This window comes from Phocoena phocoena, chromosome 20 (genome assembly GCF_963924675.1).
Source record: "Phocoena phocoena chromosome 20, mPhoPho1.1, whole genome shotgun sequence".
Lineage (NCBI taxonomy): Eukaryota > Metazoa > Chordata > Mammalia > Artiodactyla > Phocoenidae > Phocoena > Phocoena phocoena.
The window spans coordinates 5,826,777-5,851,026 of NC_089238.1; the positions used below are offsets into that span (position 1 = coordinate 5,826,777).

Genomic DNA, 24,250 nt, shown 5'->3' on the forward strand with positions numbered 1-24,250 from the left:
GAGCGGCTCCCTGGTGTAGACAGTGGCGCTCAGACGGGAGGACCTTAGGAGGCTCACCGTGTCCTACGCCTCCGTGTCCTGAGAGGCTCTGGTGCTGGAAGAACCCACCCGAGCTGGGGGGCAGGACAGGGCTCTCCTCCTTGCCTGCTCCTCTCTGGGCAGGTCTCCGGGGTCTCTGGACCGAGGGATGTCCGTCCGCTCTGTGCGGAGGGGGGCCGAGCTCCGGCTCTGCAGTTCCTCTTCTGTGAACAGCTGGGTCTCGTGTTCCTCCCCGGCTTCCCGTGGGTCTCCCCGCAGCCTTACCGCCCTCTCTCTTACCCCTTCTCTTTTCACACACAGGACGCCCAGAGGCCCTCCGTCTCAGAGATGCTGCCGCTGCTGCTGTCCCTGCTGTGGGCAGGTGGGTGGGCTGCGGGGAGAGGGGTGGGCAGGGCAGGGGCTGCAGCTGACCCTCGTTTCCCCGCAGGGTCCCTGGCTTGGGACAGCGAATACCGGCTGGAAGTGCAGGACTCCGTGACGGTGCAGGAGGGCCTGTGTGTCCGCGTGCCCTGCTTCTTCCACAGTCCCCGGGACTACTGGGACGACTCTGTCCCAGCTTTCGGCTACTGGTTCCAGGAAGGGGCCAGAACCCACCAGGATCGTCCAGTGGCCACAAACGACCCAGATCGTGAGGTGCTGACGGACACCCAGGGCCGATTCCACCTCCTTGGAGACCCCCGGACCTACAGCTGCTCCCTGGACATCAGAGATGCACGGCAGGGAGACACGGGGACATACTTCTTTAGGGTGGAGAGAGGGTCTACTGTAAAATATAGTTATTTAGAGAACAAGCTCCACCTGCATGTAACAGGTAAGGATGGTGTCAAGGAGAGGACACACAGACACAGGGGCCCTGAGGGCCCCCAGGGCAGGGCTGGGAGGGGACCCCCTGTCTTCTCATCCTGGGAGGGGCCCTAGGGGACCTAGGAGGACAGGCCGCTGCGGCTGGCCTGGGGCAGAGACAGCTCTGAGGGGCACACTCGGGGCCCCCCCTCCAGGGCCTGGGTCTGTTTCTCTCTCCTCTTCAGCTCTGACACAGACACCCGACATCCACATCCAGGGGACCCTAGAATCTGGCCTCCCCAGGAATATCACCTGTGCAGTGCCATGGGCCTGTGAGAGGGGGACACCCCACACCTTCTCCTGGACCGGGGTTGCCCTCACTTCCCTGCACCCCAAGAGCCCCCACTCCTCAGTGCTCACCGTCACCCTGGGGCCCCAGGACCATGGCACCAACCTCACCTGTCGAGTGACCTTCCCCGGAGCTGGCGTCAGCGCAGACAGAACCATCAGGCTCAACGTGTCCTGTGAGCGCGGGGCCAGGACGCCGGGTCCCTGAGGGTGGAGGGCGTTGGGGACGGGAGGCCTGGGTGGGATACTTGGGGACTCTTCTTGGAGGCAGGCTGGGAGGAGAACGAGGAGAATGCTGAGACCCCCCCCCCATGGTGTAATGTGACTCATGACACCTCCTCATACTGCAGGAGGACATTTATTTCTTTCTGTTCCAGATGCTCCACAGAACCTGGACATTCGTGTCTTCCGGGAAAATAGCACAGGTGGGAGAAAAGTACCTGGGTGGAATGGAGGTCAGATGCAGGGATGTTGTGAAGATGGACAGAATCAAGCCCATCACTCATCCCCTCTCTGCTCCTACGTCTGCCCTCTGCCCCCCACCCCTGTCCCCTGGCAGGACTCACTTTAGGGCCACTGTGGATTCCTAGTGACAACTCACTGTCGCCTCCGCTTGCCCCCTCCATTCCCACCTCTTCTCCCTCCTCACTTTCCCAGGACATCCTTTCGCGGATTCCCTGCCTCCTCCCTGTCTCCGTCTCTCCCGCAAGGAGACTGAGTTCCCAAGCTGGGTTCTGCAGGATTCCAAGGGGAAGCTCATCTACTCCGGGGTTTCCAATCCTACCTCTGCCCTGAAGACTCTCCCAAACCTCTGTCCTGAGTGCCCTCCACTCCCCCTGCAAGGGACCCTCCGATACGAGTAACCCGAGCCTGAATCTCAGCAATTCCTTTAGGCTCCGTGTCTCACCCAATCGTCCCTGGGACTCAGTGAGTTTTGCGACGTTGACCTTCTGAGAATGACTCACGTCAGCCCCCTCGTCCATCCCCGTGACCGCAGCTCCCACTCAGGCCTCCATCCTCTCTCTGGCCTGGATCCGGACCAGCCTCCCCTCTGGCCTGTCAGCTTCTAGTCTTGGCCCTGTCCAGCCTGCAAGAATTGGGACCCCAAAGGGATCTCTACATGCCCCAGATCTGACCCTATGACTTTCTTGCTCAGAACCCTCCCGTGGCTCCCTGGGGCTCTCATCACTTGTGTGCAGGCCTCCAAGTGGCCAGACCCACGTATGTCAGTGCCCTGCACAGTTTCACACATCAAGGGCCACCTCCTGGGATGTTCTCTCCTTGGCCTAGATGTGGCCGACTCTTCCGCAAGCGTCCACAGCCCCCTGTCCTGGGATCAGCAAGTTACCTCTCCTTCCCCCGCCTCACCTCATAGACTGCCCCCCGTACTTGGCCTTGCCTGCAGTGCTTGTCTCAGAGCCGCTGTTCCTGTGTCTGGGAGGACAGAGGGAGAGAAGGGCCTCTCAGCCTTGCCCTTCTAGCTCTCTCTGTCTCTCTAGTCCCAGAGATCCTGGGCAATGCCACCTCCCTTCGAGTCGTGGAGGGCCAGTCCCTGCGCCTGGTCTGTGTTGTCGACAGCAACCCACCCACCAGGATAAGCTGGGCCCGTGGGTGCCTGACAGTGAGCCCCTCACAGCCTTTGGATCCTGGGGTCCTGGAGCTGCCCCACGTGGTCTCAGGGGATAGAGGAGAATTAACCTGCCAAGCTCAGCACCCGAGGGGCTCCCTCCGTGTCTCCCTGAACCTGGTTGTACAGGGTGAGTATAGGCAAGGATGCCTGAGTTCTGAGCTAGGGTGGAAAGCAGGGTTAAGGTGTGGACTTACAGGGGCTTCCCTGGTGGTCCAGTGGTTAAGGCTCCATGCTTCCAATGCAGAGGACGTGGGTTTGATCCCTGGCCGCAGAACTAAAATCCCATATGGCAAGCAGTGTAGCCAAAATAAAAATAATGGTGTGAACTTATACCTATCATCCACCTTCCTCTCTCTTTTCGTCCTCCAGGTGTCTCCTCTTCCTTCCCCCAAGTCTCTGGGGAGCAGAGAGAGGGCTCCTGGCCCCTGGTCCTCACGTTGCTCAGGGGGGCCCTGATGGGGGCTGGTTTCCTTCTCACCTATGGCCTCACCTGGATCTACTATACCAGGTGAGAAGCCCTTCTTAAGGTGTCCCTGATTTGGGGGCACCTCCATCTTGTCCTTTCCAGAGCAGACCTTCCACGAAACTGGTCCCTTGTTTCAGAACTGTGTTTCCCTTACAGGTGCAGAAACTCACAAGGGAATAGGGTTGAGAGGTGTGACTGAGTTCCCTTCTTCACAGTGGTGCTTCAGAGGTCTATGAACAAGGAGGTCCCGGATGACTTGAACCTGCTTCCTTTCCAGAAATAACACCTCTTCACATCTGGCCTCCAGGTTTCTCCCTGATAGTTCTACATGAGTGGTTATGAGGGCAAGGAGGAAATAGGTATTTTTATTATTACATTGAACTATGCTCCATGTAATGTGTTTTCTTCTCTGTGCTTATACCTTAGCATGGTTTTGATATGCCCATAGCGCGACCCATAATATATTGTTATAAATCCCATGATATAGTATTTTTTAAAGTTAATTTTAAAGAGATTTTTGTTTTGTTTTGTTTTGTTTTGTTTTGTTTTTGCGGTACGCGGGCCTCTCACTGCTGTGGCCTCTACCCGCTGCGGAGCACAGGCTCCGGACGCGCAGGCTCAGCGGCCATGGCTCACGGGCCCAGCCGCTCCACGGCATGTGGGATCCTCCCGGACCGGGGCACGAACCCGAGTCCCCTGCATCGGCAGGCGGACTCCCAACCACTGCGCCACCAGGGAAGCCCTAAAGAGATTTTTTTAATTAGAAAAATTAACTATTTTATATTTATCCACATATGAACCATTTCAATTGCTCTTCATCCCTTTGTTGTAAAAATAAAATCCCCTAAGGAAAAGTAAAAATAAGAGGAATTCCCTGTGAAAAGAACATATTTAGAAAATGGACCTGGTGTGACTAACAGGCACCCCCAATAAAATGGAGCCAGGCAATCATGACAGACCTAGGGTTCAGTCACGTACTCTTGAGTTCTTCGAAAAACCACGAACGAAAACTATAAGGACTTCTGATTGTGCTAAGGGTCCTACCCGAAAAACCCCTAAGGAGATGCTCCAATGACAGCCATCATTGGAAACTTCTGGTCAGGCTGCCGTGACTTGTGGTCAGGCTGCAAGGGCCATCCAGTCCCCTTTTATAAGTCTCCCAACTGTGGCTTCTTTGGCTTGTGCTTTCAAAAACCCCTCACCCCTTCACCTCCAAGGAACGTACTTTTGGTTACAGCCAAAGGCTTCTTATCCCTGGTTTGCAAACCTTGCAATCAATAAAGCTGTCCTTTTGCATTAAGATAACGCTGCCTCTTTTCTCAGATTTATTTCTAATTTAAGATGACAGTATAGTTTCTCTAGAGTATCATTTTCCTTTTACCTGAAGATCTTTTCATATATTTTTTTTTCATTTATTTATTTATATTTTTGGCTGTGTAGGGTCTTCGTTTCTGTGCGAGGGCTTTCTCTAGTTGCGGCGAGCGGGGGCCACTCTTCATCGCCGTGCACGGGCCTCTCACTGTCGTGGCCTCTCTTGTTGCGGAGCACAGGCTCCAGACACACAGGCTCAGTAGTTGTGGCTCACGGGCCCAGTCGCTCCGTGGCATGTGGGATCCTCCCAGACCAGGGCTCGAACCCGTGTCCCCTGCATTGGCAGGCAGATTCTCAACCACTGCGCCACCAGGGAAGCCCTCATATATTTTTGTAGTGTAGGTATGCTGGTGATGAATTCTCTCAGCCACTGTTTGTCTGGAAAAGTTTTCATGTACATTAGCTTTGGAAGGATATTTTTGTTGGATTAGGAATTCTAGGTTAAACTTTTCCCCGTTCTGTTGTTTAAATTCTTTTGGCTTGCCTAGTTTTGCCTTATTTTCATCTTTCTTTCTTTGTAGTTTATATTTTTCTGTAGCTGGTTTTAATATTTTCTCTTTTTCACTGGGTTTTAATAATCGAATAAGATGTGCCTTGGCGTGTAAATGTGAGAGAGAGAGAGAGAGAGAGAGACAGAGAGAGAGAGACAGAGATTAACCCACTTGGAGGGTGTTGAGTATCTTGAATCTGAAATTTTATAGTAGTGATCAAATTTATAAAAATTGAAGCCAATGTTTATATATATATATATTTTTTTTTTTTTTCTATTCCCCTCTGGGTCTCCAATTTTACATATGTGATATTGCCCAGTATTATCTCATTACCAGCTCTGAGCATCTGTTCACCATTTCCAACCTTTTTTCTCTATATTCTTCAATTTGAATAGGATCTGATGCTACATGTTCAAGTTTACTGATTCTTCTTCCACAGTATTGAATCTGATGTTAGTCTCATTCAGTGAAATTCTCACTTCAGATAATTTCTTTTCGTCTCTAGAAGTTAATTTCCTTGGTTTTTAATCTCACGTTTCTTCTTTTATTATGTTAATGTTTTCCTTTACATCCTTGAGTATATGGATAATGTTTGTAATCAATGTTTTAATGTTTTTGTCTGCTAGGTCTGTCTCCTCTGTCATGTCTAGGCCTGATTCCATTGAATGATTTTTCTCTTACCGAGTGTCACGTGTTGCTGCTTCTTTATGTGTCTAGTAATGTTTCACTGATTGCTGAACGTTGTCAATTTTTTGTGGCTGATGACTTGGTCTTGTCTTTCTTTAAATAATACTGGTCTTTTTCTTGACGGTAGTTATTTGTATGTTGGGTCAATATTTTAAAGGTTCTTTGATTTTTATTGAAGTAGTGTTGGTGTACAATGCTGTGTTAGTTTCAGGTGTACTACATAGTGAGCTGACATTTGTATACATTATGAACTGATCACCATGATAAGTCTAGTAACCATTTGTCCCAACACAAAGCTATTAAAATATCATTGACCATTATTCCTTCTGCTGTATATTACTTCCCTATAGCTTATTTATTTTATAACTGGTGATTTACACTCCTTAATCCCCTTCACCTATTTTGCCCACCACCCCCTCCCCACTGGCAGCCACCCATTTGTTCTCTATATCTGTGGGTCTGTTTTCATTTTGTTTGTATGCATTCTTTTTTTAATTTATTTTTAAATATTTTTTTATTCTTTTATTTTTTGTGGTACGCGGGCCTCTCACTGTCGTGGCCTCTCCCGTTGCGGAGCACAGGCTCCGGACGCGCAGGCTCAGTGGCCGTGGCTCACGGGCCCAGCCGCTCCGCGGCATGTGGGATCCTCCCAGACCGGGGCACGAACCCGCGTCCCCTGCATCGGCAGGCAGACTCTCAACCACTGCGCCACCAGGGAAGCCCCCCTTTTTTATATATATAAATGTATTTATTTATTTTTGGCTGCGTTGGGTCTTCGTTGCTGTGCACGGGCTTTCTCTGGTTGTGGCGAGCGGGGGCTACTCTTCGTTGCGGTGCGCGGGCTTCTCATTGCGGTGGCTTCTCTTGTTGCGGAGCACGGGCTGCAGGTGCGCAGGCTACAGTAGTTGTGGTGCGTGGGCTCAGTAGCTGTGGCTCGCGGGCTCTAGAGCACAGGCTCAGTAGTTGTGGTGCATAGACTTGGTTGCTCTGTGGCGTGTGCGATCTTCCTAGACCAGGGCTCGAACCTGTGTCCCTGTGTTGGCAGGCGGGTTCTCAGCCACTGCGCCACCAGGGAAGCCCCTATATATCTTTTCAAATTAGTGTTTTTGTTTTCTTTGAGTAAATATCCAAAAGTGAAATTGCTGGATCATATGGCAATTCTATTTTAAGTTTTTTTTTTTTTTTGCGGTACGCGGGCCTCTCACTGTTGTGGCCTCTACCGTTGCGGAGCACAGGCTCCGGACGCGCAGGCTCAGCGGCCATGGCTCACGGGCCCAGCCGCTCCGCGGCATGTGGGATCTTCCCAGACCGGGGCACGAACCCTTGTCCCCTGCATCGGCAGGCGGACTCTCAATCACTGCGCCACCAGGGAAGCCCTATTTTAAGTTTTTTGAGGAACCTCTGTACCGTTTTCCATAGTGGCTGCACCAATTTACAATCCCACCAAAGGTGCACGAGGGTTCCCTTTTGTCCACATCCTCGCCGACACTTGTTATTTGTTGTCTTTTTTATCATAGCCATTCTGACAGGTGTGAGGTGGTATCTCATTGTGGTTTTGATGTGCATTTCTCTGAAGATTAGCGATATTGAGCATCTTTTCTTGTGTCTGTTGGCCATCTGTTTGTCTTCTTTGGTAAAATGTCTATTCAGGTCCCCTGCCCATTTTTAGTCAGGTTGTTTGGTGTTTTTGATGTTGGGTTGCATGAGTGTTTTGTATATTTTGAATATTAACACCTTATCAGATATACTGTTTGCAAATATTTTCTCCCATTTAGTAGGCTGTGTTTTTGTTTCGTTGATGGTTTCCTTCACTGTGCAAAAGCTTTTTAATTTTTTGTAGTTCCATTTATTTATTTTTGCTTTTGTCTCCCTTGCCTGAGGAGACAAAAAGATGTTGTGAAGACCAATGTCAAAGAGCACACTGCCTATGTTTTCTTCTAAGAGTTTTATGGTTTCAGGTCTTACATTCGGTATGTCTAGTATAGCAGCCGTAACAGACTGACACACCACAGGAACATTTTCTTATGAGGACATCGCATGTTTGGTGTGCCTGGGTAGAAGTCATTTATTTGAGAATGACACTGTGAGAGATATTGAGGTGTTTTAAATTTCAGGCAAGGTGGGTTTGCAGTGAGGGAAGCGGATGGTTGTGGTGACTTAGTGTTTGCTTTGATATGCTCTCCCCCGGCAGAGACTCAGTTGTACTGAGGTGCAGTGAAAAGAGCAGAATCATTATTTGTAGGTTCAGTGAGAATGAATGCAGCCTTTCTGGATGAGCAACGTTTGCAAATGTGTCCGGAGCCTGAGAAATATTCCCTAAAGAGCTGCGGTTCTTCAGGACTCTGGACAGCAGAGATCCTGGTGACTGGGGCTCAAGGGTCAGTGTGTGCCAGGGGAAGTGGAGCGCCCTCTGGGGGCATCGTCCTGAACGGCAGCACAAGCAGTGTGGGCGGGAACTGGGACAGGTGTATCTGAATGACACAAAGATGCTAGCCAGGGGCTGTCTAAGATACTCCCTTCCCCCCAACAAAGGCTCCTTAGCACCCTCAGGACCTCAACTACAGCCAGACCCAGACTTTTCATTCACCACTGGAATGCTTCCCTACATCTCCTTCATTCATCTCTCCTAATGAGTCCAGCCCTCAGGCCCACTCCCAGCACCCTTCTAGGGCAGAATCCTGAACTACCCACCTACCTACCTCTCTTCCCCCTCCTCAGCTGCTCCCACCCCATACCTACCCACCCACCCCCAATCTCACTTCCTCTCAGTATCTATCTTTGTCCCCGTTGTGACCTCAGGGACAGACAAAGCAGGTGTTCAACATCTGTTGAATTAGAGGAGGAAACCAGAGGCTTGTAGAGGTTTTTTCTTAAGGAATAGGCTCAGAGAAAAATCTGAACATTCTTAGGCAGAGAAGGCAGACATGAGGATGACCGATAAAAATTCTCGTGGACTCAGGTAGCCCCTAGTCTGTGGTCTAGCCAAGGGTTGGGAGGGGGGAAGGGTGGCTTGGATGAGAAGGCAATTGCAAAGTGGGGAGGTGCTCTGGTCACACTGAGAAAAGGTGGAAAGTTCAGAGGAGGTCAAAGAAATGACCAAAAATCTGGAAAAGTGTACGGGTGGGGAAATGTTGGGGCAAGTTGGTTGTAAGGTCAGGAAAAGCATTTCCAAAGAGATGGCCTTTGAGCTGAGAACAGTGAAAAGGGGGGCAGCCACGGGAAGAGCATTCCTGAAAGAGAGAACAGCTAGTGTCATGTTCTTGAGGCAGAAATGAATTTGGTAAATGTGAGAAACGGAGTGGGGATCGCCGGCGGGAGTGCAGAAGTAAAGTGGAGTGGGTTCCCAGTGAGTTTGCAGGGGTCACTGGGGGTTACATCAGGTCGAGTTCTATAGGTTGTGGTGATGAGTTTGGGTTTTCTCCGACATATGGTAAGATGCCATTGAAATGTTTGGGCAAGAGGGTGACTTGATCTGATCTATATTTTAAAAATAACTCTGGTTGTTGTGTTGAAACTGCATTACGGAAGGGGCAAAAGGAGAAGCAGGGAGCTGTATTCAATAGCCTGGGATAGAGTCTGAAAAAGAATGTCTATATATGTATCACTGACTCACTTTGCTGTACAGCAGAAATTAACATAACAATGTAAGTCCACTATACTTCAATAAAATAATTTTTTAATAAAGAGGCAGGAAGGGGGCTTCCCTGGTGGCGCAGTGGTTGAGAGTCCGCCTGCCGATGCAGGGGACACAGGTTCGTGCCCCGGTCCGGGAGGATCCCACATGCCGCGGAGCGTCTGGGCCCGTGAGCCATGGCCGCTGAGCCTGCGCGTCCGGAGCCTGTGCTCCGCAACGGGAGAGGCCACAACGGTGAGAGGCCCGTGTACCGCAAAAAAAAAAAAAAAAAAAAAAAAGTTGAACTGACAGGTCTTGCAGGGACTGAGGCAAAGGAAGACATCAGAATGATGCTAGGATGTGGGCAGATGTTGGTGCCACAAAACAATAACATTTAGACAACTGAAAAGGAGAGGGTTTGAGATGAGAAATAAGAGTGCTGCGTGAAAATTTAGATCCTAAGTTTGAGATGCCCTTTATGTATTCCTGAGTCCGTGTCAGGTAGACAGGGAAGGATTGAAATGTAGTTTAACTTCATTTGGAAGCAACTAGAGACTCACGGGAGGTTGCAGAGAAATGTACCGTGATGTGTCACGCATTCCAGTTACCCCCAGTGTTAACATCTCACACAACTGGAGGGCAATATGAAAATCAAAGCATTGATATTGGTAGTACAATTCTGATTACCGATTTCAAAGTGTGGGCCCGGGGGGGAAGCTCCCCACACCACCAGGCCATTCTCCACGCTAGCTGGGCATCCTGCAACTCAACGCAGCTCTGACACCACCTACCTGGAGATAGTGTCAGATCCCACGGGTTAAGGGCTCAGTCCCATAAGACCGCCCCCCCGCCCCCCGCTTCAGATGCTGATCACAAGTCCATGTTGTCACTCGTGCTTCTGACTGATGGAGTATAGATCGGAGGTTCTCATGACCCATTTCTTGGGTTCAGTTAATTTGCTAGAGTGGCACACAGAACACAGAGAAACAGTCCACTTCTGAGATTCCTGGCTTATTATAAAAGGATATAACTCAGGAACAGCCAGATGGAAATGATGCATAGGACAAAGTATGGGGAAAGGGCTTGGGGCTTCCGTGCCCTCTCTTTGGGGGGGTGCACCACTCTCCCCAAATCTTCACATGTTCTCCAACCTGGAAACTCTCTGAACCCCATACTTTTGGTTTTTATGGAGGCTTCATTCCACAGGCAGGTCTGATTAAATCATTGGCCATGGGCGACTGACTCAGCCTCTAGCCCCTCACCCCTTCTGGGAGGTCAGGGATTGGACTGAAATTTCCTACCTTCTAATCACATGGTTCATTCCCCTGGCAACTAGCCCCCATCCTTATGTGCTTTCCAAAAGTCACCTCATTAACAAAAACTCAGGTGTGGTGGAAAGGGGTCTGTTATGAATAGCAAGACGCTCATTTCTGGCTCTGAAGTGTTTTCAGGAACTGAGGACGAGAGACCAATATTAGAACAAAAGCTGCTCCCATTGCTCTTATCACTCAGGAAATTCCAAGGGTTTTGGGTGCTGTGAGCCAGGAACCATGAGCAAAGACCAAAGCATATACTTACTATAAATCACAATTTCACGTGTAGCGTGCATTTTTAAAGGCGTGGATGAAATAGGACATCTAGGGGGAGTGATCCTGATGCATTCTAAGATTTAGGAGTCAAGGGCAGAGGTGGAACCATTAAAGATGAAGACGAGTGTCTGGAAAGGTAGAAGGAAAACCAAGGAAGTAATGGTGTCCTCTGTACGCTATGGGCAGCCCGACTCCGGCAGGTACCTTCGACATGGCAGTTCTAGGTGACAGGGGAAGCCAGACTGAAGTGTTTCAAGAAGGAAGGGGTGGGGCTTCCCTGGTAGCGCAGTGGTTAAGAATCCGCCTGCCAGTACAGGGGACACGGGTTCCAGCCCTGGTCCGGGAAGATCCCACATGCCGCATGCCGCGGACCAGCCGGAGAAAGAGGATTTCACCACCCAGGGTCAGAAGGGAAGGGGTAAGGAACTGAAGTAGCACCGACAGATGGGGTCAGAGGACCAAGACAACTGATAGTTGCAAGGCAAATTTTATTATGCTACAGTTGCAAATTATATAGACTAGAAAAAGGGAGGTTACCAGATGGTGGTTTACATTATCTACAGACTGTCTCGGCTTCAAGGTTAACTTCCCTGGGAGAAAACCCATAAACCCAGAATCATCAAAAATAACCTGCACGTGCAGGGGGAAGACAGCTTTGCTTGTCTCATTTTACATTCTTTCTGATCTCTGGGCCCTGGAGATTTATCTCCCATGGGATGGAACAAGGAGGGGAACAAGTAGGCACAGTCCCTTCGAGCGGCCGCGGCATGCCTGGCACGTCCGTAGCCTGCTCTCAAGGCTGACTGCTTCCCACAGCCGCGGAGCAGCTAAGCCCGTGCGCCGCAACTAGTGAGCCTGTGCGCCGCAACTGCTGAGCCCGCATGCCACGACTACTGAAGCCCGCGTGCCTAGCGCCTGTGCTCTGCAACAGGAAGCCGCCGCAATGAGAAGCCCATGCAACGCAACAAAGAGTAGCCCCCGCTCGCCGCAACTAGAGAAAGCCCGTGTGCAAGCGAAGACCGAGTGCGGCCAAAAAACAAACAAATAAATTTATAAAAAGAAAAAAGAAGGAAGGGGTGGTGACTGAGCACACCAAATGCTGCTAAGCAGGCAGCATCCAAATGAGATGAGAACAGAAATTACCCATGGGTTTTAGCCATTTGAGATCTTTGGTGACCCTGACAAGAAGAGGTTGAGGGATGTAGGGATGGAGGCAAGATTGGACTCGGGTGAGCAGGGTGGACAGTAAACAAAGGGCAGTTCCTGTGACCTGAAGAACCTTTCCTGTGAAGAGAAGAGCGAACCCTCAGGGTTTCCGGGAACGCAGAGGAGGGGAGCTGATGGTCTCAGGACCACCTCCAGGAACCTTTTGGCAGCTGCCTCCAGAAGGGGATGGGTTGGTCCACAAGTGGGGTTACTGGCTCCACTCTGTTTCCACCTCTCCCTGGCCGCTTGGCTATAGATACGAAGCTGCCCAACCGACCTCGCCTGGTACAGGAGACCTCCTCGCCTCCACGTCTCAGGGGTCAGCTCTGAGCTTTGAAGGCATATCTCACCCTGAGGGTGGCCCACATTCGTCGGTGGGGCGTATGAGACCTCTGGGTTGGCCTGGAGGAGCTGGGGAGTCACGGATTGGTATCCTTCAGCCCCAGGGTAACAGACGGTCCTCTCTCCCTTTTCTGTCTGATGGAGTAGTGTGGAATAGTGTGGAGAAACCCACGGAAGGCCTGAGACGTTGCCACTGTCCTGGTTCCCACTCCCATTAGCCCCATGGAGGCATGGAGACGCTCCAAGGCAGAGGTGAGGCTGGATCTAAGCTTTGGGGGTGGGGAACCTCAGTTCTCAGCTCCTTCAGGGCAAGCCCTCAGCAGGACCCAGGCATCCTTCCCTCCCTCTCACTCCTCCCTCTGAGAGGCTCTTCCTCTGTGAACTTGACAGAAGGAAGGGTGTGATGTCCCTGGATGCAAGGGCTCCCCTGGGAGAAGGGAAACTGCTTCCCCCAGAGAAAGCCTAGGTTGGGCAGTGGGGACCCGGGAGCAGAGTGAATAGGAGGGGGGATGTTATGGGTTGAATTGCACTCCCTCTGCCCCCAAGTTCATATGTTGAAGTCTTAACCCCCAGTATCTCAGAATGTATATTTGTAGATAGAGTCTTTAAAGAGGTAATTCAGTTGAAATGAGGTCATAGGGCAGAGTCCCAGTCCAGTATGACTGGTGTCCTTGTGAAGAACACACGTACACACAAGGAAGACCAGGTGAAAACTGGAGGAGAAGACGGCCATCTCCAAGCCAAGGAAAGAGACCTCAGAAGAAACAAACCCTGCTGACACGTTGATCTTGAACTTGTAGCCTCCAGAACTGTGAGGAAATACATTTCTGTTGTTTAAGCCACTCATTCTGTGCTCTTTTATTATGGCAGCCTGAGTGTCTAATAGAGTGGATTCGAGGACAGGGATAGTTATGTGTCACTTCCTCTGGGAAGCCCCTCTTGACTTTGCCAGGAAGTAGTGACCACCCTTTCCCCAGGGCCCAGCGTGAATATCTGTCCCAGCATGTGGGGGGCAGGGCTTTTATGAACACTTCAGTGCTCTTCTGTTTCTAAGGATCTTCGTTTACCAAGCTGGGTTCCCTTGAGGTCAGACACTGTCTCATTTACCTATGCGCGTCCGCCTCCACCATATACAGCATGACACCTGCCACACACAAGCTTCCAGAGCATGGAGGTCACATAGGCAAACACAGTGTCTCCACGTGACCAAAACAGAGTCATTTCAAGGTGAGGGGAACAACAGTCCACATCTGGGGGAGTTTACCTGACTCACTCCACAGATCCCATGCCCCTTACGTTGCCTAAGTCTCCCACCATCAGCATCGCCCCTGGGTGTCTGTGTTCTTATCGCAGCAGGTGTTACAAATGTGTGTCTTCCAACTGTGTGACAGAAGGGGAGACTGGGAAGCAGACAAAGACCTTGGGGTGGGTGCTCCTGGGGGACCAGGAGTCAGTGAGCCCATCAGGGAGGGTGAAGGGGTAGAGGGACTGAGACCAGCCTACGGTTGCCAGATTTAGCCAATAAAAATGCAAAGTGCCCAGTTAAAGTTGAATTTCAGATCTCAACAACGAATGCTTTTAGTAGAAGTATATCACATGCAATCTCTGGGACATACTTATACTAAAACAATTCATTTTTCGTCAAGCCAGTTTTAACCGGGCATCCTGCCTTTTATCTGGCAAGACTAACCCTGCACTCCCACTCCCACCCTCTGCCCCAGAAATCCACCCTGCCTAGCACCCATCACCATCACCAGAGGCCCCTGTAAGAAGGGCTTACTGGAGACTTTCACTTCTGCTTCCCTAACGGCTCAGGGTCCAGCGGGAGAGTCCCCGGCCTCCACCCACCCAAAGCCAGGCCCCAAGTCTAGACACATGTCCTCCAGTCCCTCCCCCAGAGGTGACGCGGGAAGGTGACCAGCTCAGGGAGCCCAAACGCCAGGCGAGCCCCCCGGGAAAGAGTGAGTTCAAGTGGGTGACATGGGGGTGGGGAGAGCCCAGAAAAGGAAAATGAGTCGTGTGGGTCTCAGCATCAGAAGCTCATTTCATGCATCAATCCACCAGGGCTCAGCTTCCGCCTTCTGCCCTCACCCAGTGCAAGTCACAGCATCTGGGGAATGAGCGTGTCCCAGGGCAGGTCCAAGTGCCTGAGATGGTCTTGCCACTGCTCTTAGCCGTGCTGTGGGCCGGTGAGTGAACGAGGTGGGGGGCCAGGAGGGGCCCGGGACTGGGGGTGCAGCCTGAGCCTCTCTCTGTCTCCCTATAGGGTCATGGGCTCAGAATCCAGCTTTCCAGCTGCAGGTGCAGGAGTTGGTGAGGGTGCAGGAAGGCCTGTGCGTGGTCGTGCCCTGCACCGTCTCCTATCCCGTAGGAGGTTGGGTTTCCTCCACCCCAGCTTACGGCTTCTGGTTCAAAGACCCGACCGCCACAGACAGTGGTCTGCCAGTGGCCACAAACAAGCCAGATCGAGACGTGCAAATACACACCCGAGGCCGATTCCAGCTCCTTGGCGATCCCAGACAGAATTGCTCTTTGCTCATCAGAGACGTACACGTGGAGGACAGTGCATTGTACTTCTTTCGGTTGGAGAGAGGCCATTACGTGCGATATAATTTCGTGGAATACAAGTTCCGTCTGGAGGTGACAGGTACGGAACTGGCTCGAGCTGGAATGGGGTGGGACCCCCCTCCCCCCTTCTCATACCGGGGAGGGGCTATGGGGAACGGACCATGGGGGACCCCCGGCAGTACCCCCATCAGGGTCTAGCATCCCACCCTCTCTCCCTCCATCCCAGCCCTGACTCAGAAGCCAGAGATCTACGTCCCAGAGACTCTGAAGCCTGGGCACCAGGTGACGCTCATCTGTATGTTTCACCGGACCTTTGAGGAATGTCCAGCCCCTACTCTCTCCTGGAGGGGGGCCACCGTCTCCTCCCACGAGGCCAGACCAAGAACTTCCTACCTCTCAGCCCTCACCTTCACACCCAGACCCCAGGACCACGGCACTAAGCTCACCTGTCGGGTGGACGTCTCCAGAAAGGGACTGAGCACAGAGAACACCGTCCTACTGAGCGTGGCCTGTGAGTTTGGTGGCGGGAAGGACATCGGGGTGCGCAAACAGGCACGGGGGATGCGGAGGTGGAGAGAGGCAGCCGGGCAATGGTGGTCAGCTCTCTGCGGATTCGTGGGTAGGAAGGCGTGGAGTCTAGCGACGCTTGCCTCGGCCCAGGGAGCGGGAATGGGGATGCCGTCTGGACCTGTGTCCATAAGCGCATCTTTGGCACTCATTTGTCACTTGTCTTCCCGGAGGAAAGGCACACTTTCTTCTCCCCGAGGGGGTTCTCTCTGGCGGTGGGGAATCTCTCATTCCTCCCCAAAGCCAGCTCCCAATCCTGTTACAGATGCCCCCAAAGACCTGGTGATCAGCGTTTCCCAGACCGATGTATCAGGTACTGAGGGCCACTTGGGGGTGTCAGGAGGGCGGGGGAGTGGTGTTCCCCCTTGCAGTCCTTCTCTTGCGCGCTCTCTCTCTCTGCAGCCCTGGAGCCGCAGGGAAACAGCCCCCATCTGGAAGTCCAGAAAGGCCAGTTCCTGCGGCTACTCTGTACAGCTGACAGCGTGCCGCTTGCCACACTGAGCTGGGCCCTGCAGGACAGAATCCTCTCTTGGTCCCACCCCTCGGGCTCCAGAACCCTGGAGCTGGTGCTGTCCCGGGTGAAGGCTGAGGATGCGGGTCGCTACACCTGCCGAGCTGAGAACGGGCTTGGCTCTCAGAGCCGCAGCCTGGAACTCTCCGTGCAGTGTGAGTGTGACCAGCAGGGGCCTGGTTTGGGGGGGGGGGGGGGTGGGACGGGGAGGAGGGAGGGGGCTGAGGGCAGGGTCCCAGAGCTCTAAGGTGACCCGGAACCCCAGGCCTATGGGGCTAGGGATTCTGCTTCCAGCTCCGACTGCGGTGGGCGCGGGGGCGGGGGATTTCCCCACGCCACCGAGCAATTCTCCAGCATCAGTGATATGTGCTACAATTCAACTCAATTCTGACGCTATCTACCCGGAGACGGCGTCAGATCCCACAGGTTAAGGGATCAATTTCTGGAAAGTGGCCCCGCCCCCGCTTCGGCCACCAATCACAAGTCCAGGTTGTCACCTGTGCTTCTGACCGGCGATAGATTGGAGGTTCCCATGACCTCTTCCTTGGGTTCAATTAATTTGCTAGAGCTGCTCAGAGAGATATTTTACTCACTAGATGACCGGTTTATTATAAAAGAATATAACTCAGGAACAGCCAGATGGAAGCGATGCATAGGGCAAGGTATGGGGAAGGAGCATCTAACTTCCATGCCCTCTTCCTGGGTACAACACTCCCCAAATCTCCAAGTGTTCTCCAACCTGGAAGCTCTCCCAGCCCCATTTGAGGGGGGGCGCGTGTTATGGAGTCCTCATTACATAGGCACGATTGATTAAATCATTGGCCATTGGCGATTGAACTCAATCTCCAGTCCCCTTTCCCTTCCTCAGAGGTCGGGGGGGGGGTGGGGGTGGGGGGTGGGACTGAAAGTTCTAACCCTCTAATCCGTGGTTGGTTCCCCTGGCAACAAGCCCTCATTCTCGGGCGCTTCTAAAAGTGACTTCATTAACATAAACTCAGGAGTGGTGGAAAGGGGTTTGTTATAAATAACGAGGCACATTTATCACGCTTACCTAGCATTCAGGAAATCCAAGAGTTTCAGAAGCTCTGTGCCCGGAATGGGAACAAAGATCAAATACCTATTTCTGTTATAAATCACAATATCTTAGGGACCTGCCCTTCTTACCAGTCTATTCCCTTGGGTCATTCATCTGACACTCAGTGGGTGATTCAACCTCCCTCCGCCTCCCAGCCCTTCACCCCTAGGGACGTTCACTTTGCCCAGAAGGAAACCCCTGGCTTGTTTAGAGTCAAGTACCCTGTCTCTGTTTCAGATGCCCCAGAGAACGTGAAAGTGATGGTCTCCCAAGGAAATAGGACAGGTAGGAAAGGGGATCAGAGGAACCAAACTGGGAGCGTCCCAGACGTCTGGAATGTCAGCAGGAAGAGGGTCCCTGTGCCCTCAGCTGTTCATCCATCCTGACTGTTCCCTCTCTAGTCCTGGAAAACTTCAGAAATGGCACATCTCTTCCGGTCCTGGAAGGCCAAAGCCTGCGTCTGCTCTGTGTCGCTCACAGCAACCCCCCAGCCAGGCTGAGCTGGGCCCGAGGGGGACAGACTCTGAGCCCCTCCCAGCCCTCAGATCCTGGGGTCCTGGATCTGCCTCAGATACAAACAGAGCATGAAGGAGAATTCACCTGCCGAGCTCAGAACCCTCTGGGCTCCCAGATCACGTCTCTGAGCCTCTCGGTGGTCTGTGAGTGCGGGGACCCCTGGGGGCAGGTCACCTGGGCCCACGTGAGGGGAGAGGCACCGCTGACTCTCCTCCCTCTGTACAGACGCCCCGCAGCTGCTGGGACCCTCCTGCTCCCAGGAGGAGGAGGGTCAGCACTGCGACTGTTCCTCCCGAGCCCAGCCGGCCCCCTCCCTGCGCTGGCGGCTGGGGGAGGGGCTGCTGGAGGGGAATTTCAGCAACGCCTCCTTCAAGGTCACCTCCAGCTCGGCTGGGCCCTGGGTCAACAGCTCCCTGAGCCTCCGCGAGGGGCTCAGCTCTGGCCTCAGACTCGGCTGCGAGGCCCTGAACGTCCACGGGGCCCAGAGCGCCACTGTCCTGCTGCTGCCAGGTCAGGGGCCAACTGGACGCCCCCTGGAGGCGGGGGCTGAGAGCGACAGCGACAGGGTCCTGTGGGTGGGTCAGGAGCTGGGGAGCGGGGACACGGGGGCGCCTGTGGCTGGGGATGCGGAGGGGGAAATTAAATCGGAGAGCCTGACGCTTGGGCCTGGGGTGTAGCGGTTTCCAAGAAGTCGATGGGAAGGGGCTCTAGGTAAAAACCTCTGGAAAAACCACTAGGCTCCGGAAGCCTGAGCGCCTAGTGGCGGGTGGACGTGAGGACCCACGGGGATGGGAAGGGCTCAGAGATGGCTGACCGTTTCCTCGTGCAGATGAGAAGGGATTCGCCTCCAAAGCGTTCTCCGGCGGAATATTTCTAGGAATTGGCCTCATGACCCTCCTTTTCCTCTGCTTCATCCTGATCGTGTGAGTTAGCAGGACCAGCGATGGAGGGAGCGTGGGATCTGGGGCCCGTGGAGAGGGGGGCGGGGCCAGGGCGCACACCAAGGCGGGGTGTTCCCGCAGCGTGAGGGCTCTGAGGAAGAAGTGGACCCAAGCAGAGGTTCCGGCCCCGGCCCCGGCCCCGGCCCCGGCCCCGGCCCCGGGAGAGACTCCGAGGTCCAGGGTCTCACGGAGGAGCACGCTCCTGGATTACATCAACGTGGTCCCTAAAACTGGCCCCCTGGTGAGTGGTCCCAACCAGCTGTCTCTTCTTCCCCTCCTCTGACTCCTGTATACCCTCCTCCCCAGCCCCGCCCTCACCCTTTGCCCGAGAGACATCGCAGTGGAAAAGGCCCGGGTGCTGGATTCAAGTCCTGATTCTGGCACTTAACCTCTATGAGACCTTGACCAAATCCCTCCCTCCACTGAGCCTCTATTGCTTCCTCCTTGAGAGTCGGTTTGAGGATTACAACACATGTTATTGCCTAATAGGTAGCAGCTATTCCATTATTACTACTACCAAGAACATTACTAAGTAAAATTAATGATGTCACCGATGATTAATATCACTGAGAGACGGTATGTCCTAGTGATGATTAAGGGTAGGGCTCTGAAGCCAGCCTGCTTGGGTTCCTGTCCGCTTTCTTCACTGTGTGTTCTGGGATGAGTCACTTAACTTTTCTGTGCCTCGATTTCTTTAACTGTAAAATGGGGATAATAGTAGTGCCGACCACGTAGGCTCACTCTGGGTATTCAATATGCTCATTTTCTACTTGTAAAGCATTTAGAACGGTACCAGGCACCTAGTAAGTGTTGGGTAAATGCCGGATCTTTTCAGGAGAGAACATCTGTATGCGGATGATTCCAGAATTTACATCTCCCAGACTCATCCCTGAACTCTAGACTCATAGCCAACTATCTAGGCAGCATCTCCACGTGGATGTCTAATAGGCCTCTCAAACTTAGCCTGTCCAAAACCAAACTCATGACTAAACACCACTTAAAACCCTTCTCCTCCATCCTCTGCATCTCAGCAAATAGCACCACATTTGCCCAGCTGCTCAAGCCTAAAGACTTCAAGCCATTTCTTACTCCTCTCTTTTTTATCGCCCCCACAATCCACCCATCTGCAAATCTCCTCCCAAATCCATCCAAACCACTTCTCCCCCCTCGGTTGGATAGAGCTTAGGGACGAAGGAAAAAAAAAGTGAAAAATGCCGATTTCAGATGGTCACATACACAGGATTCCGTGTATGTAACACTCTCAAATGATAAGATTGTAGAGATAGAGGACAGGTTAGTAGTTGCGAGGGGTTCGGGATGGGAGGATGATGAGAAGGACAGCAGGAGGGAGATGTTTGTGATGATGGAGCAGTTCGGTGTCTTGTGGTGATGGTTACACCAATGTATCTGCATTAGTTTGCTAGGGCGGCCACAGCAGAGAACCACAGGCTGGGAGGCTTAACCACAGACTTGTCTTTATTGTTTGTTCCTGTCACGAGATGGAAGGCGAGCTCAGCGAAGGCAGGGTCTTTGCTCTACTGCCTGATGTAACCCCAGTTCCTCAATCGGTGCCTAGCACGTGGTAGGGGCTCGAGTATTTGTTGAATGAATGAATGAAGGATGGTCATTTTTCCCTTAGGCTCAGAAACAGAAAACCAAACCAAGCAGTCCTTCCTGGGCCACTGATCCAGATGCTCACCCCCCGGAACCCAGAAAGAACCAGAAGGAGCTCTATCTTGTTTCCCACAATTGTCCAGGACCCAAATCATCCACTCAAGCCCCAGAATCGGAGAACAACCAGGAGGAGACCCATTATGCTGTCCTCAACTTCCCAGGCCTCAGACCGTGGAACACCCAGAGGCCCAAGGATACTCACCCAGAGTATGCTGAAATCCAGTTCCACTGAGCGTCTGTCTGCTGGGTTGGAGGACTTGGATCCAGGCCGGGGAGAAAGGCAGAACAATTGGGAAGAGGAGAACAGAGTGTATAGTCTGTCTGTCTTTCTGTCTCCCTCTCTCTCTCATTTCATCGTCCAAGGATGGGATGATCCCATCCCAGATCCTAGCATTTTGGAACAGCCTGACGAATGTCTCTAGAGCGGCCTTCTCCAAATACACTATTCTAAGCAAGGTAAAGCTTTTCCTCTGACACACCTAGGTACCACCCTGGCTGAATACTCACAGTCTGTTTCTCAGCGGTGGGAGGACCTTTAAAGGTGGTCAAGCGCTCATCTTTGCTAACCTCACGGGTCAAGTCTGGGCGGCTGCCTAGTTTGCTGCCGCCTGTGAGCCGAGAGTGTGTTTTACATTTTAAATGGTTAAGGGGAAAATCAAAAGAAGGACGCTTTATGATGCATGGAAATGACTTGAGATTCAAATTTCAGTGTCCACGAATAAAACTTTATTGGAATGCAGCCATGCCCATTTTGTTCTGTGTCGCCTATAGCTGATTCCAGGCAGAGTGGAGCCGTTGCCCTGCTAAGCCTAAGATAGCTAGCCTTCGGCTTAGGAAAAGTTTGTGGAATTTTCATGTGATGTAAACTCACCCGCTTATTTGTACAGAAGAGCTAACAGAAGCGGAGGTCCAGAGAGAGTTCAAGAGTAGCCAAGGTGACACTGACTAGCTCTGTGACTAGATGGAAGGTTTCTAGGGTGAGGACTTGCAGGGCGAGGAGACTTGAGTGGCAGTTTAATAGTAAGAGGGAGGAAATTAATATTTTTGAATACCTGCTATGTATCACATTGTGAGCCAACTGTGGTGTAAGATTTAAGAGTATCTCCATTGGGAAGATATCAGAGACTCAGAGAGGTGAATTAACTTATCGAAAGACACACAGGAGAAATCGGCAGTATCAGGGGTCCCACCCATGGCTGACTCCAAAACCGCTGCTCTCCCCGCTTTTTCATAACCCCTCCTGAAGTGGCGCTCTTGAGTGAAAAGGACTCAAAACTCAGGGCAGAATGTGAGGATGGTCAATCATCTCAGATATAAAGAGAGGCTTGCTGGTCACCTCATCTCAGCAGGAAGTAGTGGTCAGGCTGTGTCCATGAAGCTGGCCTCTGTTGATCTTTCTTTTCCTTTCTAAGACCATGGTGGGGGGGGTGGGGGTGGAGGGGATGTCTTTACTCCTTAGAAGGATAAATGCAATTAGATAAAGAGGGAACGAAAAGAAAGAAAAAGATTTTGAGTTGGAATTTTCCAAGGGTTCCTTTATACAGATATTATCTCTATTATACAATTGGGCAAACTGAGTCACGAAAAGGTTACAGACACATCCAAAGCCACAGGATGAGTAAGATTTGATTCCAGAGCCCAGGCTCTTGGTCATGACCTTATATTGCCCTCTTGGTGGCTTGTTGAGCAGAGGGGACCTGATAAGGAGGGGTGGCAGGTGCAGTATATGGAAAGGACAAACGACTTGCACTTGTGTCCAGATTCTACTACTTACTAATCAGAATAAGTGTAGGCAAGTGACTTTCTCTCTCTGAGCCTCGATTTCCCCATGTATTAAAATGAAGGTAACGCCCTTACTTGGAAGGTTTGTTATAATGATTGAATAAGAGAGTATAGATGAGGGGGGTGGGGCAGTATAGGGGTAGGGGATTAAGAGGTACAAACTCTTAGGTATAAAATAAGCTACAAGTACATATTGTACAACACAGGGAATATAGCCAACATTTTACAATAACTATAGGTGGAACATAACCTTAAAAACTTTTTAATTGTGTATCACTCTATTGTACACCTGTAATTTATGTCATATTGTACATCAACTATACTTCAATAAAAACATGTTTTTTAAGAAAAAGAACACAGATGAAGGCACTTTATAAACTGTAAACTGTTACCCAGACTTTAAGTACGATGATCTGAGTATCAAGTACGATGAGTTATGTATGGTGGGTGCCCTTTTTGATTCGGAAGAATAGAGAAAGTTATCACCTTACATTTGTTTAATGGCAACTATAGTGTTTTAAATTTTCTCGGCTTGTGTAAGGTATTAACTGACTAGCCCAGTTGGCTGAGCCATGGAGCTCCAGTCTGCAGGTGGGATGCAAATAGCTTTGGAGAAGAAGGTAGCAAAAAAGAGCGCTGTGCTCACTGTGTCCTAAGTGCTCTCTGTTTTTCCTCCATAGTCACCCCCGGAGCCCGGATTTGGTAGTTACTGCATATGATGATATGGTAAGGAGGCCCACGCTGACATGTTTTGCCTCCTAACTGTGCCAGTGCCTCTGTGTACTGAATAAAATAAAAAACCGAACTAGCTGCAAGCACTGAAGTTGGCCACCAGAAGCCAGTATACCCAGAGTAATTGAATTACCCATGGAGTAGGATCAACCAATGCAACTGCCCCATTTTTTTTAACTTTTTTTTTTAAAAATTGAGGCGTAGTTGATGTACAATATTGTTTCAGGTGTAAACATAGTGATTCGCAGATCTTAAAGGTTATACTCCGTTTACAGTTATTATATAATATTGGCTTTATTCCCTGTGTTGTAAAACATATCCTTATAGCTTATTTATTTTATACATGGTAGTTTGTACAACTGCCTCATTTTATAGGGGCTTCAAGAGGGACAGGTTCACACAACAAAATAGCAGAAGTGACATTCAAGCTCAGACAGACCCTAAAAGGGATGACCACTGCAGGTCCTGAATTCGTTTTAATAAACTTAGAGGGGGCAGAATGCTGGAGGGGCCTCCGTTTCCCTCTCTCTGCCCCCAAATCCTGCCAAACGACCCTTCAAAATTTGTTTGACCTGGGAAATTGCGAGATTATGTTGCTAGGACAACAGGTTTGACCAGGGGTCAGTAACTTTTTAAAAATTTATTTATTTTTGGCTGCATTGGGTCTTCTTTGCCGTGCGTGAGCTTTCTCTAGTTGCGGCGAGCGGGGTCTGCTCTTCTTTGCGGTGCACGGGCTTCTCACGCTCAAACGCTCAGACGCGCTCAGAAACGTAGCCAATCAAAACGCGAGGGTGCTAGCCCCGCCTCCCCCGGATTTGACGGACAGAGGAGACGCGGAAGCAACGTGATCATACCCGCCAATCAGAGCTGAGGATTACGTCTCGCGCTGTTCCACGTAACAAGGAGTGGGAGGAGCTCAAACCTATTGCTGAAGGCGTTCCCCAACAAATCGGAACCCTCGTTCCCTCCGGACTCAGGAATTGATTGGTCACTTTTCAGAACTTGCCTGTCAATTTTGAAAGCTGGGTAAAGGGCATTTTCTTAGAGGCGCAAGAACACGCCTCCGCTCTCCCAGGTCCGGGAGGAGGGCCTTAAAGGGCCAGGTACATGGTAAGTGGCGAGGTCGGACCCTGACGGCAGAAACCGGAGGAACAGTAACGGAACAAAACACGAAGCAGTGCCGTTACGCTGGAATTGAGTTTTATGTCGCAAAAACCCAGAGACTTAGCTTACTTTAGGTCAAGAGCTAGTAAGAAGCGGAACGAGGATTCGAACCCTTATTTCGGAGCCCTGTTTGACATAAGCTTCCTAACCGGATG

The 24,250-nt window shown here is 51.4% G+C and overlaps 2 protein-coding genes across 3 annotated transcripts; both read left to right on the top strand.

Annotated features, from left to right (window-relative positions):
- The first annotated feature begins 366 nt into the window (after positions 1-366).
- On the top strand, positions 367-3,598 carry LOC136140968 (sialic acid-binding Ig-like lectin 13). The gene is made up of 6 exons (XM_065899096.1): positions 367-400; positions 467-850; positions 1,068-1,346; positions 1,548-1,595; positions 2,670-2,937; positions 3,574-3,598. The coding sequence occupies exons 1-6, from the start codon at positions 367-369 to the stop codon at positions 3,596-3,598; spliced, it is 1,038 nt and encodes a 345-aa protein (XP_065755168.1).
- An 11,119-nt stretch (positions 3,599-14,717) lies between these two features.
- Positions 14,718-20,649, top strand: LOC136140587 (sialic acid-binding Ig-like lectin 10). 2 transcript variants are annotated; one of them, XM_065898745.1, is made up of 12 exons: positions 14,718-14,754; positions 14,832-15,212; positions 15,360-15,644; positions 15,966-16,013; positions 16,103-16,366; positions 17,524-17,571; positions 17,688-17,945; positions 18,028-18,312; positions 18,632-18,725; positions 18,825-18,861; positions 18,910-18,984; positions 20,383-20,649. In XM_065898745.1, exons 1-12 carry the CDS (start codon positions 14,718-14,720, stop codon positions 20,647-20,649), a joined length of 2,079 nt encoding a protein of 692 aa, XP_065754817.1. The 2 variants fall into 2 exon arrangements, with proteins under 2 accessions (XP_065754817.1, XP_065754818.1); XM_065898746.1 differs by having other exon boundaries at positions 15,534-15,644.
- Positions 20,650-24,250: the final 3,601 nt, after the last annotated feature.